General features: G+C 44.4%; 1 protein-coding gene across 1 annotated transcript in view; it reads right to left on the bottom strand.

Annotated features, from left to right (window-relative positions):
- ap3b1a (adaptor related protein complex 3 subunit beta 1a) overlaps positions 1 to 18,678 on the bottom strand; it is a 148,190-nt gene that overhangs the window by 126,786 nt on the left and 2,726 nt on the right. The window contains exon 2 of the mRNA XM_083794337.1: positions 11,637 to 11,712. Within this exon, the coding sequence (XP_083650463.1) occupies positions 11,637 to 11,712 (76 nt within the window). The remainder of the gene's footprint in view (positions 1 to 11,636; positions 11,713 to 18,678) is intronic.

The raw sequence follows: 18,678 nt of genomic DNA, 5'->3' as shown, positions 1-18,678 counted from the left end.
ACAATCCTCTACAGTTTAACATCAACTCACCCCAACAATCCTCTTCAGTTTAACATCAACTCATCCCAACAATCCTCTAGTTTAACATCAACTCACCCCAACAATCCTCTAGTTTAACATCAACTCACCCCAACAATCCTCTACAGTTTAACATCAACTCACCCCAACAATCCTCTACAGTTTAACATCAACTCACCCCAACAATCCTCTACAGTTTAACATCAACTCACCCCAACAATCCTCTACAGTTTAACATCAACTCACCTCAACAATCCTCTACAGTTTAACATCAACTCACCCCAACAATCCTCTACAGTTTAACATCAACTCACCCCAACAATCCTCTACAGTTTAACATCAACTCACCCCAACAATCCTCTACAGTTTAACATCAACTCACCCCAACAATCCTCTACAGTTTAACATCAACTCACCCCAACAATCCTCTACAGTTTAACATCAACTCACCCCAACAATCCTCTAGAGTTTAACATCAACTCACCCCAACAATCCTCTAGTTTAACATCAACTCACCCCAACAATCCTCTAGTTTAACATCAACTCACCCCAACAATCCTCTACAGTTTAACATCAACTCACCCCAACAATCCTCTACAGTTTAACATCAACTCACCCCAACAATCCTCTACAGTTTAACATCAACTCACCCCAACAATCCTACAGTTTAACATCAACTCACCCCAAGAATCCTCTAGTTTAACATCAACTCACCCCAACAATCCTCTACAGTTTAACATCAACTCACCCCAACAATCCTCTACAGTTTAACATCAACTCACCCCAACAATCCTACAGTTTAACATCAACTCACCCCAACAATCCTCTAGTTTAACATCAACTCACCCCAACAATCCTCTACAGTTTAACATCAACTCACCCCAACAATCCTCTACAGTTTAACATCAACTCACCCCAACAATCCTACAGTTTAACATCAACTCACCCAAACAATCCTCTACAGTTTAACATCAACTCACCCCAACAATCCTCTACAGTTTAACATCAACTCACCCCAACAATCCTCTAGTTTAACATCAACTCACCCCAACAATCCTCTAGTTTAAAAACAACTCACCCCAACAATCCTCTACAGTTTAACATCAACTCACCCCAACAATCCTCTAGTTTAAAAACAACTCACCCCAACAATCCTCTAGTTTAACATCAACTCACCCCAACAATCCTCTACAGTTTAACATCAACTCACCCCAACAATCCTCTACAGTTTAACATCAACTCACCCCAACAATCCTCTTCAGTTTAACATCAACTCACCCCAACAATCCTCTAGTTTAACATCAACTCACCCCAACAATCCTCTAGTTTAACATCAACTCACCCCAACAATCCTCTACAGTTTAACATCAACTCACCCCAACAATCCTCTACAGTTTAACATCAACTCACCCCAACAATCCTCTACAGTTTAACATCAACTCACCCCAACAATCCTCTACAGTTTAACATCAACTCACCTCAACAATCCTCTACAGTTTAACATCAACTCACCCCAACAATCCTCTACAGTTTAACATCAACTCACCCCAACAATCCTCTACAGTTTAACATCAACTCACCCCAACAATCCTCTACAGTTTAACATCAACTCACCCCAACAATCCTCTACAGTTTAACATCAACTCACCCCAACAATCCTATACAGTTTAACATCAACTCACCCCAACAATCCTCTACAGTTTAACATCAACTCACCCCAACAATCCTCTACAGTTTAACATCAACTCACCCCAACAATCCTCTAGTTTAACATCAACTCACCCCAACAATCCTCTAGTTTAACATCAACTCACCCCAACAATCCTCTACAGTTTAACATCAACTCACCCCAACAATCCTCTAGTTTAACATCAACTCACCCCAACAATCCTCTACAGTTTAACATCAACTCACCCCAACAATCCTCTACAGTTTAACATCAACTCACCCCAACAATCCTCTAGTTTAACATCAACTCACCCCAACAATCCTCTAGTTTAACATCAACTTACCCCAACAATCCTCTACAGTTTAAGATCAACTCACCCCAACAATCCTCTACAGTTTAACATCAACTCACCCCAACAATCCTCTAGTTTAACATCAACTCAGCCCAACAATCCTCTACAGTTTAACATCAACTCACACCAACAATCCTCTAGTTTAACATCAACTCACCCCAACAATCCTCTAGTTTAACATCAACTCACCCCAACAATCCTCTAGTTTAACATCAACTCACCCCAACAATCCTCTAGTTTAACATCAACTCACCCCAACAATCCTCTAGTTTAACATCAACTCACCCCAACAATCCTCTAGTTTAACATCAACTCACCCCAACAATCCTCTAGTTTATCAACTCACCCCAACAATCCTCTAGATTAACATCACCTCACCCCAACAATCCTCTGGATTAACATCACCTCACCCCAACAATCCTCTAGTTTAACATCAACTCACCCCAACAATCCTCTACAGTTTAACATCAACTCACCCCAACAATCCTCTAGTTTAACATCAACTCACCCCAACAATCCTCTAGTTTAACATCAACTCACCCCAACAATCTTCTAGTTTAACATCAACTCACCCCAACAATCCTCTAGTTTAACATCAACTCACCCCAACAATCCTCTACAGTTTAACATCAACTCACCCCAACAATCCTCTAGTTTAACATCAACTCACGCCAACAATCCTCTAGTTTAACATCAAATCACCCCAACAATCCTCTAGTTTAACATCAACTCACCCCAACAATCCTCTAGTTTAACATCAACTCACCCCAACAATCCTCTACAGTTTAACATCAACTCACCCCAACAATCCTCTACAGTTTAACATCAACTCACCCCAACAATCCTCTAGTTTAACATCAACTCACCCCAACAATCCTCTACAGTTTAACATGAACTCACCCCAACAATCCTCTAGTTTAACATCAACTCACCCCAACAATCCTCTACAGTTTAACATCAACTCACCCCAACAATCCTCTAGTTTAACATCAACTCACCCCAACAATCCTCTACAGTTTAACATCAACTCACCCCAACAATCCTCTTCAGTTTAACATCAACTCACCCCAACAATCCTCTACAGTTTAACATCAACTCACCCCAACAATCCTCTAGTTTAACATCAACTCACCCCAACAATCATCTAGTTTAACATCAACTCACCCCAACAATACTCTACAGTTTAACATCAACTCACCCCAACAATCCTCTACAGTTTAACATCAACTCACCCCAACAATCATCTAGTTTAACATCAACTCACCCCAACAATCCTCTAGTTTAACATCAACTCACCCCAACAATCCTCTAGTTTAACATCAACTCACCCCAACAATCCTCTACAGTTTAACATCAACTCACCCCAACAATCCTCTAGTTTAACATCAACTCACCCCAACAATCCTCTACAGTTTAACATCAACTCACCCCAACAATCCTCTTCAGTTTAACATCAACTCACCCCAACAATCCTCTACAGTTTAACATCAACTCACCCCAAAAATCCTCTACAGTTTAACATCAACTCACCCCAACAATCCTCTAGTTTAACATCAACTCACCCCAACAATCATCTAGTTTAACATCAACTCACCCCAACAATCCTCTAGTTTAACATCAACACACCCCAACAATCCTCTAAAGTTTAACATCAACTCACCCCAACACTCCTCTAGTTTAACATCAACTCACCCCAACAATCCTCTAGTTTAACATCAACTCACCCCAACAATCCTCTTCAGTTTAACATCAACTCACCCCAACAATCCTCTACAGTTTAACATCAACTCACCCCAACAATCCTCTAGTTTAACATCAACTCACCCCAACAATCCTACAGTTTAACATCAACTCACCCAAACAATCCTCTACAGTTTAACATCAACTCACCCCAACAATCCTCTACAGTTTAACATCAACTCACCCCAACAATCCTCTAGTTTAACATCAACTCACCCCAACAATCCTCTAGTTTAAAAACAACTCACCCCAACAATCCTCTACAGTTTAACATCAACTCACCCCAACAATCCTCTAGTTTAAAAACAACTCACCCCAACAATCCTCTAGTTTAACATCAACTCACCCCAACAATCCTCTACAGTTTAACATCAACTCACCCCAACAATCCTCTACAGTTTAACATCAACTCACCCCAACAATCCTCTTCAGTTTAACATCAACTCACCCCAACAATCCTCTAGTTTAACATCAACTCACCCCAACAATCCTCTAGTTTAACATCAACTCACCCCAACAATCCTCTACAGTTTAACATCAACTCACCCCAACAATCCTCTACAGTTTAACATCAACTCACCCCAACAATCCTCTACAGTTTAACATCAACTCACCCCAACAATCCTCTACAGTTTAACATCAACTCACCTCAACAATCCTCTACAGTTTAACATCAACTCACCCCAACAATCCTCTACAGTTTAACATCAACTCACCCCAACAATCCTCTACAGTTTAACATCAACTCACCCCAACAATCCTCTACAGTTTAACATCAACTCACCCCAACAATCCTCTACAGTTTAACATCAACTCACCCCAACAATCCTATACAGTTTAACATCAACTCACCCCAACAATCCTCTACAGTTTAACATCAACTCACCCCAACAATCCTCTACAGTTTAACATCAACTCACCCCAACAATCCTCTAGTTTAACATCAACTCACCCCAACAATCCTCTAGTTTAACATCAACTCACCCCAACAATCCTCTACAGTTTAACATCAACTCACCCCAACAATCCTCTAGTTTAACATCAACTCACCCCAACAATCCTCTACAGTTTAACATCAACTCACCCCAACAATCCTCTACAGTTTAACATCAACTCACCCCAACAATCCTCTAGTTTAACATCAACTCACCCCAACAATCCTCTAGTTTAACATCAACTTACCCCAACAATCCTCTACAGTTTAAGATCAACTCACCCCAACAATCCTCTACAGTTTAACATCAACTCACCCCAACAATCCTCTAGTTTAACATCAACTCAGCCCAACAATCCTCTACAGTTTAACATCAACTCACACCAACAATCCTCTAGTTTAACATCAACTCACCCCAACAATCCTCTAGTTTAACATCAACTCACCCCAACAATCCTCTAGTTTAACATCAACTCACCCCAACAATCCTCTAGTTTAACATCAACTCACCCCAACAATCCTCTAGTTTAACATCAACTCACCCCAACAATCCTCTAGTTTAACATCAACTCACCCCAACAATCCTCTAGTTTATCAACTCACCCCAACAATCCTCTAGATTAACATCACCTCACCCCAACAATCCTCTGGATTAACATCACCTCACCCCAACAATCCTCTAGTTTAACATCAACTCACCCCAACAATCCTCTACAGTTTAACATCAACTCACCCCAACAATCCTCTAGTTTAACATCAACTCACCCCAACAATCCTCTAGTTTAACATCAACTCACCCCAACAATCTTCTAGTTTAACATCAACTCACCCCAACAATCCTCTAGTTTAACATCAACTCACCCCAACAATCCTCTACAGTTTAACATCAACTCACCCCAACAATCCTCTAGTTTAACATCAACTCACGCCAACAATCCTCTAGTTTAACATCAACTCACCCCAACAATCCTCTAGTTTAACATCAACTCACCCCAACAATCCTCTAGTTTAACATCAACTCACCCCAACAATCCTCTACAGTTTAACATCAACTCACCCCAACAATCCTCTACAGTTTAACATCAACTCACCCCAACAATCCTCTAGTTTAACATCAACTCACCCCAACAATCCTCTACAGTTTAACATGAACTCACCCCAACAATCCTCTAGTTTAACATCAACTCACCCCAACAATCCTCTACAGTTTAACATCAACTCACCCCAACAATCCTCTAGTTTAACATCAACTCACCCCAACAATCCTCTACAGTTTAACATCAACTCACCCCAACAATCCTCTTCAGTTTAACATCAACTCACCCCAACAATCCTCTACAGTTTAACATCAACTCACCCCAACAATCCTCTAGTTTAACATCAACTCACCCCAACAATCATCTAGTTTAACATCAACTCACCCCAACAATACTCTACAGTTTAACATCAACTCACCCCAACAATCCTCTACAGTTTAACATCAACTCACCCCAACAATCCTCTAGTTTAACATCAACTCACCCCAACAATCCTCTAGTTTAACATCAACTCACCCCAACAATCCTCTAGTTTAACATCAACTCACCCCAACAATCCTCTACAGTTTAACATCAACTCACCCCAACAATCCTCTAGTTTAACATCAACTCACCCCAACAATCCTCTACAGTTTAACATCAACTCACCCCAACAATCCTCTTCAGTTTAACATCAACTCACCCCAACAATCCTCTACAGTTTAACATCAACTCACCCCAAAAATCCTCTACAGTTTAACATCAACTCACCCCAACAATCCTCTAGTTTAACATCAACTCACCCCAACAATCATCTAGTTTAACATCAACTCACCCCAACAATCCTCTAGTTTAACATCAACACACCCCAACAATCCTCTAAAGTTTAACATCAACTCACCCCAACACTCCTCTAGTTTAACATCAACTCACCCCAACAATCCTCTAGTTTAACATCAACTCACCCCAACAATCCTCTTCAGTTTAACATCAACTCACCCCAACAATCCTCTACAGTTTAACATCAACTCACCCCAACAATCCTCTAGTTTAACATCAACTCACCCCAACAATCCTCTACAGTTTAACATCAACTCACCCCAACAATCCTCTAGTTTAACATCAACTCACCCCAACAATCCTCTAGTTTAACATCAACTCACCCCAACAATCCTCTACAGTTTAACATCAACTCACCCCAACAATCCTCTACAGTTTAACATCAACTCACCCCAACAATCCTCTTCAGTTTAACATCAACTCACCCCAACAATCATCTAGTTTAACATCAACTCACCGCAACAATCCTCTACAGTTTAACATAAACTCACCCCAACAATCCTCTACAGTTTAACATCAACTCACCCCAACAATCCTCTAGTTTAACATCAACTAACCCCAACAATCCTCTAGTTTAACATCAACTCACCCCAACAATCCTCTAGTTTAACATCAACTCACCCCAACAATCCTCTACAGTTTAACATCAACTCACCCCAACAATCCTCTAGTTTAACATCAACTCACCCCAACAATCCTCTACAGTTTAACATCAACTCACCCCAACAATCCTCTTCAGTTTAACATCAACTCACCCCAACAATACTCTACAGTTTAACATCAACTCACCCCAACAATCCTCTACAGTTTAACATCAACTCACCCCAACAATCCTCTAGTTTAACATCAACTCACCCCAACAATCATCTAGTTTAACATCAACTCACCCCAACAATCCTCTAGTTTAACATCAACTCACCCCAACAATCATCTAGTTTAACATCAACTCACCCCAACAATCCTCTACAGTTTAACATCAACTCACCCCAACAATCCTCTAGTTTAACATCAACACACCCCAACAATCCTCTACAGTTTAACATCAACTCACCCCAACAATCCTCTAGTTTAACATCAACTCACCCCAACAATCCTCTAGTTTAACATCAACTCACCCCAACAATCCTCTTCAGTTTAACATCAACTCACCCCAACAATCCTCTACAGTTTAACATCAACTCACCCCAACAATCCTCTAGTTTAACATCAACTCACCCCAACAATCCTCTACAGTTTAACATCAACTCACCCCAACAATCCTCTACAGTTTATCAACTCACCCCAACAATCCTCTACAGTTTAACATCAACTCACCCCAACAATCCTCTACAGTTTAACATCAACTCACCCCAACAATCCTCTACAGTTTAACATCAACTCACCCCAACAATCCTCTACAGTTTAACATCAACTCACCCCAACAATCCTCTACAGTTTAACATCAACTCACCCCAACAATCCTCTAGTTTAACATCAACTCACCCCAACAATCATCTAGTTTAACATCAACTCACCCCAACAATCCTCTAGTTTAACATCAACTCACCCCAACAATCCTCTAGTTTAACATCAACTCACCCCAACAATCATCTAGTTTAACATCAACTCACCCCAACAATCCTCTACAGTTTAACATCAACTCACCCCAACAATCCTCTAGTTTAACATCAACACACCCCAACAATCCTCTACAGTTTAACATCAACTCACCCCAACAATCCTCTAGTTTAACATCAACTCACCCCAACAATCCTCTAGTTTAACATCAACTCACCCCAACAATCCTCTTCAGTTTAACATCAACTCACCCCAACAATCCTCTACAGTTTAACATCAACTCACCCCAACAATCCTCTAGTTTAACATCAACTCACCCCAACAATCCTCTACAGTTTAACATCAACTCACCCCAACAATCCTCTAGTTTAACATCAACTCACCCCAACAATCCTCTACAGTTTAACATCAACTCACCCCAACAATCCTCTACAGTTTAACATCAACTCACCCCAACAATCCTCTAGTTTAACATCAACTCACCCCAACAATCCTCTTCAGTTTAACATCAACTCACCCCAACAATCCTCTACAGTTTAACATCAACTCACCCCAACAATCCTCTACAGTTTAACATCAACTCACCCCAACAATCCTCTTCAGTTTAACATCAACTCACCCCAACAATCCTCTACAGTTTAACATCAACTCACCCCAACAATCCTCTACAGTTTAACATCAACTCACCCCAACAATCCTCTACAGTTTAACATCAACTCACCCCAACAATCCTCTAGTTTAACCGTCTTCCTGCCATTGCCGAAGCCCTTCGGCAATCAAAGCCTCAATTTGATAATACACCTTGCTGCCATTGCCGTAGCCCTTCGGCAATTATACTTTTATAGTGCATATGATCGATCGAGCCATAATGCTACTCACGTTAGCCGGTTAGCTAGCAATGTTGTTAGCACTGCACTGGATCGTTCAGATTAGATCGCGGTCGCCATAAGAATCCATTCTATCCGTTTCTTTCAATCGCCTGTATCTCCTATTCCTTGTCCCAGATGGCATTTTTGGTCAAACCAGCGTTTCTTTGACGGCACAGAGCCGACGTTGTGCAGTGCTATATGTACCGGCATTGATTCGATTATGTAAACAAAGGTTGTCTTGGCAACGTAAAGCTGGCAGGGATAAGCTCACTTCCGGTTGAGGCAAAATGTGGCTTTTCAAAATAAGAGCTCAAATTAAAAAAATGCTGGCATGAATTAGGTCCTAATTTCTCAATAAATGGCAGCAGTAAAAGGGTTAACATCAACTCACCCCAACAATCCTCTTCAGTTTAACATCAACTCACCCCAACAATCATCTAGTTTAACATCAACTCACCCCAACAATCCTCTACAGTTTAACATCAACTCACCCCAACAATCCTCTACAGTTTAACATCAACTCACCCCAACAATCCTCTAGTTTAACATCAACTCACCCCAACAATCCTCTAGTTTAACATCAACTCACCCCAACAATCCTCTAGTTTAACATCAACTCACCCCAACAATCCTCTAGTTTAACATCAACTCACCCCAACAATCCTCTACAGTTTAACATCAACTCACCCCAACAATCCTCTAGTTTAACATCAACTCACCCCAACAATCCTCTAGTTTAACATCAACTCACCCCAACAATCCTCTAGTTTAACATCAACTCACCCCAACAATCCTCCAGTTTAACATCAACTCACCCCAACAATCCTCTAGTTTAACATCAACTCACCCCAACAATCCTCTAGTTTAACATCAACTCACCCCAACAATCCTCTAGTTTAACATCAACTCACCCCAACAATCCTCTACAGTTTAACATCAACTCACCCCAACAATCCTCTACAGTTTAACATCAACTCACCCCAACAATCCTCTACAGTTTAACATCAACTCACCCCAACAATCCTCTAGTTTAACATCAACTCACCCCAACAATCCTCTACAGTTTAACATCAACTCACCCCAACAATCCTCTACAGTTTAACATCAACTCACCCCAACAATCCTCTAGTTTAACATCAACTCACCCCAACAATCCTCTACAGTTTAACATCAACTCACCCCAACAATCCTCTACAGTTTAACATCAACTCACCCCAACAATCCTCTACAGTTTAACATCAACTCACCCCAACAATCCTCTACAGTTTAACATCAACTCACCCCAACAATCCTCTTCAGTTTAACATCAACTCACCCCAACAATCCTCTACAGTTTAACATCAACTCACCCCAACAATCCTCTACAGTTTAACATCAACTCACCCCAACAATCCTCTTCAGTTTAACATCAACTCACCCCAACAATCCTCTACAGTTTAACATCAACTCACCCCAACAATCCTCTACAGTTTAACATCAACTCACCCCAACAATCCTCTACAGTTTAACATCAACTCACCCCAACAATCCTCTAGTTTAACATCAACTCACCCCAACAATCCTCTACAGTTTAACATCAACTCACCCCAACAATCCTCTACAGTTTAACATCAACTCACCCCAACAATCCTCTAGTTTAACATCAACTCACCCCAACAATCCTCTTCAGTTTAACATCAACTCACCCCAACAATCCTCTAGTTTAACATCAACTCACCCCAACAATCCTCTACAGTTTAACATCAACTCACCCCAACAATCCTCTAGTTTAACATCAACTCACCCCAACAATCCTCTAGTTTAACATCAACTCACCCCAACAATCCTCTAGTTTAACATCAACTCACCCCAACAATCCTCTAGTTTAACATCAACTCACCCCAACAATCCTCTACAGTTTAACATCAACTCACCCCAACAATCCTCTAGTTTAACATCAACTCACCCCAACAATCCTCTAGTTTAACATCAACTCACCCCAACAATCCTCTAGTTTAACATCAACTCACCCCAACAATCCTCCAGTTTAACATCAACTCACCCCAACAATCCTCTAGTTTAACATCAACTCACCCCAACAATCCTCTAGTTTAACATCAACTCACCCCAACAATCCTCTACAGTTTAACATCAACTCACCCCAACAATCCTCTAGTTTAACATCAACTCACCCCAACAATCCTCTACAGTTTAACATCAACTCACCCCAACAATCCTCTACAGTTTAACATCAACTCACCCCAACAATCCTCTACAGTTTAACATCAACTCACCCCAACAATCCTCTAGTTTAACATCAACTCACCCCAACAATCCTCTACAGTTTAACATCAACTCACCCCAACAATCCTCTACAGTTTAACATCAACTCACCCCAACAATCCTCTACAGTTTAACATCAACTCACCCCAACAATCCTCTAGTTTAACATCAACTCACCCCAACAATCCTCTACAGTTTAACATCAACTCACCCCAACAATCCTCTACAGTTTAACATCAACTCACCCCAACAATCCTCTACAGTTTAACATCAACTCACCCCAACAATCCTCTACAGTTTAACATCAACTCACCCCAACAATCCTCTACAGTTTAACATCAACTCACCCCAACAATCCTCTAGTTTAACATCAACTCACCCCAACAATCCTCTTCATGGCCTCCAGTTTCAGCGACTCCTTGTTGCTCTCCAACATCTGCTTCAAGTCATCATTCCTGGGAAAGTTAAATAAAAAATATCATTGTATATTTATTTATAATTTTTATGTGATTTCATCCGTTTGAGGTCATCATTCCTGAGGACAGAAAAATAAATATAATTGCATATTTACCCCAAAACACTCGGCCAGGGGGCCGGCTCGATTCCGGCGAGCCGCCCCACGTCCGAAACGGTTGAGAAATGACAGTTACTGTGTGGGGGTCCCTGTACTGTACTGTACTGTACTGTACTGTACTGTACTGTACTGTACTGTACTGTACTGTACTGTACTGTACTGTACTGTACTGTACTGTACTGTACTGTACTGTACTGGCACACCCGAAATCATCACATATACAGTTAATATGTGCGTGTGTGTTTGTGTATGTGTTAGGTTACGCACAGGTGGTGTGAAAACAACCATGCTATTTCCGTGCTCATACCCACCCACCCAGCCAGCCACCCAGCCACACACATAGCTCCATAAGGGAGTGGTTGCACCACTCAAAAATATATATATTTTTAATATTTATTTATATGTGATGATTTCATCAAGGAACGGTGGTCCGTGGCTCAAAACTCAAATGGGTCTGAGAGGCTAAATGTCATCAGATGGTGGTCCGTGGCTCAGATGGGTCTGAGAGGCTAAATGTCATCAGATGGTGGTCCGTGGCTCAGATGGGTCTGAGAGGCTAAATGTCATCACATGGTGGTCCGTGGCTCAGATGGGTCTGAGAGGCTAAATGTCATCAAACGGTGGTTCCGTGGCTCAAATGGGTCTGAGAGGCTAAATGTCATCAGATGGTGGTTCCGTGGCTCAGATGGGTCTGAGAGGCTAAATGTCATCAGATGGTGGTCCGTGGCTCAGATGGGTCTGAGAGGCTAAATGTCATCAGATGGTGGTTCCGTGGCTCAGATGGGTCTGAGAGGCTAAATGTCATCAAATGGTGGTCCGTGGCTCAGATGGGTCTGAGAGGCTAAATGTCATCAGATGGTGGTCCGTGGCTCAGATGGGTCTGAGAGGCTAAATGTCATCAGATGGTGGTTCCGTGGCTCAAATGGGTCTGAGAGGCTAAATGTCATCAGATGGTGGTTCCGTGGCTCAGATGGGTCTGAGAGGCTAAATGTCATCAGATGGTGGTTCCGTGGCTCAAAATGCAGAATAAATAAAGGACCTTGAGGTGAAAAGGGTTGAAAAACCACTATTATAAACACATTGCTTCTCCGAGTTAATTCAGTGGAAAAGAAACCAGTTATAGAATGCACGCACGCACGCACACGCACACACACAATGTAAAACAGAAGTCCATTCATTCCAACAGGCAGACAATGAATGGACCAGGAGGTCAGAAGCTGAATTAAAACCACGACATTAGCTCCAGTGTTCATTCTCTCAGAGTCACGACATTAGCTCCAGTGTTCATTCTCTCAGAGTCAGCAGAAGTCTCAATAAAAAGACACAAGGTTGGAGTTAAAGGGACACTTCACCATTTTCGCAAAAACAAATATATGTTAACCAGCCACACACATAGCTCCATAAGGGAGTGGTTGCACCACTCAAAAAAATATATATTTTTAATATGTATTTATATGTGATGATTTCATCAAGGAACAGCAATGCCCCTACATCCGTCCCTATCTCTCCTAGTGGTACCAACATCTATACAGCAATACAACCAAATATTCTTTAGTTTGGGGTCCGAGAGGCTAAATGTCATCAAACGGTGGTTCCGTGGCTCAGATGGGTCTGAGAGGCTAAATGTCATCAGATGGTGGTTCCGTGGCTCAGATGGGTCTGAGAGGCTAAATGTCATCAGATGGTGGTTCCGTGGCTCAGATGGGTCTGAGAGGCTAAATGTCATCAGATGGTGGTCCGTGGCTCAGATGGGTCTGAGAGGCTAAATGTCATCAGATGGTGGTCCGTGGCTCAGATGGGTCTGAGAGGCTAAATGTCATCAGATGGTGGTCCGTGGCTCAGATGGGTCTGAGAGGCTAAATGTCATCAGATGGTGGTCCGTGGCTCAAATGGGTCTGAGAGGCTAAATGTCATCAGATGGTGGTCCGTGGCTCAAATAGGTCTGAGAGGCTAAATGTCATCAGATGGTGGTTCCGTGGCTCAAATGGGTCTGAGAGGCTAAATGTCATCAGATGGTGGTCCGTGGCTCAGATGGGTCTGAGAGGCTAAATGTCATCAGATGGTGGTCCGTGGCTCAAATAGGTCTGAGAGGCTAAATGTCATCAGATGGTGGTCCGTGGCTCAAATGGGTCTGAGAGGCTAAATGTCATCAGATGGTGGTCCGTGGCTCAAATAGGTCTGAGAGGCTAAATGTCATCAGATGGTGGTTCCGTGGCTCAAATGGGTCTGAGAGGCTAAATGTCATCAGATGGTGGTCCGTGGCTCAGATGGGTCTGAGAGGCTAAATGTCATCAGATGGTGGTCCGTGGCTCAGATGGGTCTGAGAGGCTAAATGTCATCAGATGGTGGTCCGTGGCTCAGATGGGTCCGAGAGGCTAAATGCCATCAGATGGTGGTCCGTGGCTCAGATGGGTCTGAGAGGCTAAATGTCATCAGATGGTGGTCCGTGGCTCAGATGGGTCTGAGAGGCTAAATGTCATCAAATGGTGGTCCGTGGCTCAGATGGGTCTGAGAGGCTAAATGTCATCAGATGGTGGTCCGTGGCTCAGATGGGTCTGAGAGGCTAAATGTCATCAGATGGTGGTCCGTGGCTCAGATGGGTCTGAGAGGCTAAATGTCATCAGATGGTGGTCCGTGGCTCAAATGGGTCTGAGAGGCTAAATGTCATCAGATGGTGGTCCGTGGCTCAAATGGGTCTGAGAGGCTAAATGTCATCAGATGGTGGTCCGTGGCTCAGATGGGTCTGAGAGGCTAAATGTCATCAGATGGTGGTCCGTGGCTCAGATGGGTCTGAGAGGCTAAATGTCATCAGATGGTGGTCCGTGGCTCAGATGGGTCTGAGAGGCTAAAGGTCATCAGATGGTGGTTCCGTGGCTCAGATGGGTCCGAGAGGCTAAAGGTCATCAGATGGTGGTCCGTGGCTCAGATGGGTCTGAGAGGCTAAATGTCATCAGATGGTGGTCCGTGGCTCAAATAGGTCTGAGAGGCTAAATGTCATCAGATGGTGGTTCCGTGGCTCAAATGGGTCTGAGAGGCTAAATGTCATCAGATGGTGGTCCGTGGCTCAGATGGGTCTGAGAGGCTAAATGTCATCAGATGGTGGTCCGTGGCTCAGATGGGTCTGAGAGGCTAAATGTCATCAGATGGTGGTCCGTGGCTCAGATGGGTCCGAGAGGCTAAATGCCATCAGATGGTGGTCCGTGGCTCAGATGGGTCTGAGAGGCTAAATGTCATCAGATGGTGGTCCGTGGCTCAGATGGGTCTGAGAGGCTAAATGTCATCAAATGGTGGTCCGTGGCTCAGATGGGTCTGAGAGGCTAAATGTCATCAGATGGTGGTCCGTGGCTCAGATGGGTCTGAGAGGCTAAATGTCATCAGATGGTGGTCCGTGGCTCAGATGGGTCTGAGAGGCTAAATGTCATCAGATGGTGGTCCGTGGCTCAAATGGGTCTGAGAGGCTAAATGTCATCAGATGGTGGTCCGTGGCTCAAATGGGTCTGAGAGGCTAAATGTCATCAGATGGTGGTCCGTGGCTCAGATGGGTCTGAGAGGCTAAATGTCATCAGATGGTGGTCCGTGGCTCAGATGGGTCTGAGAGGCTAAATGTCATCAGATGGTGGTCCGTGGCTCAGATGGGTCTGAGAGGCTAAATGCCATCAGATGGTGGTCCGTGGCTCAGATGGGTCTGAGGCTAAATGTCATCAGATGGTGGTCCGTGGCTCAGATGGGTCTGAGAGGCTAAATGTCATCAGATGGTGGTTCCGTGGCTCAAATGGGTCTGAGAGGCTAAATGTCATCAAACGGTGGTTCCGTGGCTCAAATGGGTCTGAGAGGCTAAATGTCATCAGATGGTGGTTCCGTGGCTCAAATGGGTCTGAGAGGCTAAATGTCATCAGATGGTGGTCCGTGGCTCAGATGGGTCTGAGAGGCTAAATGTCATCAGATGGTGGTCCGTGGCTCAGATGGGTCTGAGAGGCTAAATGCCATCAGATGGTGGTCCGTGGCTCAGATGGGTCTGAGAGGCTAAATGTCATCAGATGGTGGTCCGTGGCTCAGATGGGTCTGAGAGGCTAAATGTCATCAGATGGTGGTTCCGTGGCTCAAATGGGTCTGAGAGGCTAAATGTCATCAAACGGTGGTTCCGTGGCTCAAATGGGTCTGAGAGGCTAAATGTCATCAGATGGTGGTTCCGTGGCTCAAATGGGTCTGAGAGGCTAAATGTCATCAGATGGTGGTCCGTGGCTCAGATGGGTCTGAGAGGCTAAATGTCATCAGATGGTGGTCCGTGGCTCAGATGGGTCTGAGAGGCTAAATGTCATCAGATGGTGGTCCGTGGATCAGATGGGTCTGAGAGGCTAAATGTCATCAGATGGTGGTCCGTGGCTCAGATGGGTCTGAGAGGCTAAATGTCATCAGATGGTGGTCCGTGGCTCAGATGGGTCTGAGAGGCTAAATGTCATCAGATGGTGGTCCGTGGCTCAGATGGGTCTGAGAGGCTAGATGTACTGTACTGTACTGTACTGTACTGTACTGTACTGTACTGTACTGTACTGTACTGTACTGTACTGTACTGTACTGTTACACATCATACAGTTAATAGGTATGTGTGTGTTAGGCTGCACAACAGTGACAGCCAGCCACACAGTGAGTCTTTAGCGCCAGCCTTGGTGTTAGCGCGGGGGTCAGTGGGGTCAGTTACCCGGTAGGGAGGGGGGGTGGGGGTCAGTTACCCGGTAGGGAGGGGGGGTGGGGGTCAGTTACCCGGTAGGGAGGGGGTGGGGTTCAGTTACCCGGTGGGGGGAGGGGGGGTCAGTTACCCGGTGGGGGGAGGGGGGGTCAGTTACCCGGTACACAGCGAGTCCTTGGCGCTAGCCTTGGCGCTAGCGTGCGGCGTCAGGGGGGTCAGTTACCCGGTAGGGAGGGGGGGGGTTCAGTTACCCGGTGGGGGGGAGGGGGGGCAGTAACGTTACCCGGTACACAGCGAGTCCTTGTTGCTAGCCTTGGCGTTGGCGTGCGGCGTCAGGGCCTGCTCCTCCTGGCTCAGCTCCGTCTTCAGGTTCAGAGAAAGCTGCAGGTTCTCCGCCGACACCAGAGCCGTCTTCACCACGCCCACGGCCTCCAGACGCAGAGCCGAGAAGCCTACCTCCATGTCTACTGGGCTCTACTGGACCGACTGGGTCCTACTGGACCTACTGACCTACTGGGTTCTAATGGACCTACTGGGTTCTACTGGACCTACTGCGTTCTAATGGACCTAATGGGTTCTACTGGACCGACTGGCTTCTACTGGACCTACTGGGTCCTAATGGATCTACTGCGTTCTAATGGACCTACTGGGTCCTAATGGATCTACTGGGGTTTAAATGGTCCAAATACTGTCCTTCTAAATGGTCCAAAGTTTTTAGGCCTCAGTCTTAAATGGATTAAACAGTTTTTTCAATCAAATATTTATATATTTGTAAAAATTACAAAAATGTTATGCTGCTAAATACTGTACATAGCAACTAGAATCCCCAAAAGGGGGTTCCAAGTCCAACGGTTCGAAAACTGTCTTTAAACGGTCTAAGTCCATCCACTGTCTTTAAACGGTCTAAGTCCATCCACTGTCTTTAAACGGTCCAAGTCTAACCACTGTCTTTAAACGGTCCAAGTCTAACCACTGTCTTTAAACGGTCCAAGTCTAACCACTGTTTTTAAACAGTCCAAGTCCATCCACTGTCTTTAAACGGTCCAAGTCCATCCACTGTCTTTAAACGGTCCAAGTCCATCCACTGTCTTTAAACGGTCCAAGTCCATCCACTGTCTTTAAACAGTCCAAACTGGAGAAGGAAAAACAGAGTCCAGTGCAAACAACAGCAGTGTGTTCTTTGCGGTGAAGTGAAAGGTTAAAACGGGGTGAACGGTACTTCCCTTCTTCTTTCCCCTCGGGCCGTGCGTTATATTCCCCGTCCCTCGGGCCGTGTGTTATCTTCTCTTTATCACGTTGTCGTCCATTCTGTCTTCTCGTTTCTTTTCTTTAAATGCTGTGGTTTTTGTTTTAAAGAGGAAAGTGACGAGGCTAGAAAAGCCAGAGGGAGGGAGGGAGGGAGGAAGGAAGGAAGGGAGGGAGGGAACACTGGTCTCTCGTGTCATTCACTAAAGTCCATTCTTCCTCTCCTCCTCCCTCTGACCATACTTGAAGTCACAAGACGTTTCACACGCTAATAAAGACACACAGCCATGCCTGTCGTGCTGCCTTGTGGCTGCCTTGTGGCTGCCCCCTTGTGGCTGCTATTGTTGTGGCGCTATAGTGTAGCAGAGTGTCTCACATCCTGATGGTGGCGCTATAGTGTAGCAGAGTGTCTCACATCCTGATGGTGGCGCTATAGTGTAGCAGAGTGGCTCACAGCCTGATGGTGGCGCTATAGTGTAGCAGAGTGGCTCACAGCCTGATGGTGGCACTATAGTGTAGCAGAGTGGCTCACAGCCTGATGGTGGCGCTATAGTGTAGCAGAGTGGCTCACAGCCTGATGGTGGCGCTATAGTGTAGCAGAGTGGCTCACAGCCTGATGGTGGCGCTATAGTGTAGCAGAGTGGCTCTGGCTCACAGCCTGATGGTGGCACTATCTGCTATTTTTCAACGGCTATTATAAGCCGTGAGCCACTCTGCTACACTATAGCGCCACCATCAGGCTGTGAGCCGCTCTGCTACACTATAGCGACACTGCACTGTACTAGCTCTCCTCTGTGTGTTAGGCTGCACAGCAGTGAACCTTGGTGGTGACATGCTACTTAAGTGCTCGGACACACCTCTCTCTCTCTCTCTCTCTCTCTCTCTCTCTCTCTCTCTCTCTCTCTCTCTCTCTCT

Source organism: Protomyctophum parallelum, assembly GCF_964188405.1.
Source record: "Protomyctophum parallelum genome assembly, chromosome: 21".
NCBI lineage: Eukaryota > Metazoa > Chordata > Actinopteri > Myctophiformes > Myctophidae > Protomyctophum > Protomyctophum parallelum.
Note: the sequence above shows the minus strand (reverse complement) of the source record. Positions and strands in the feature narration are given on the sequence as shown.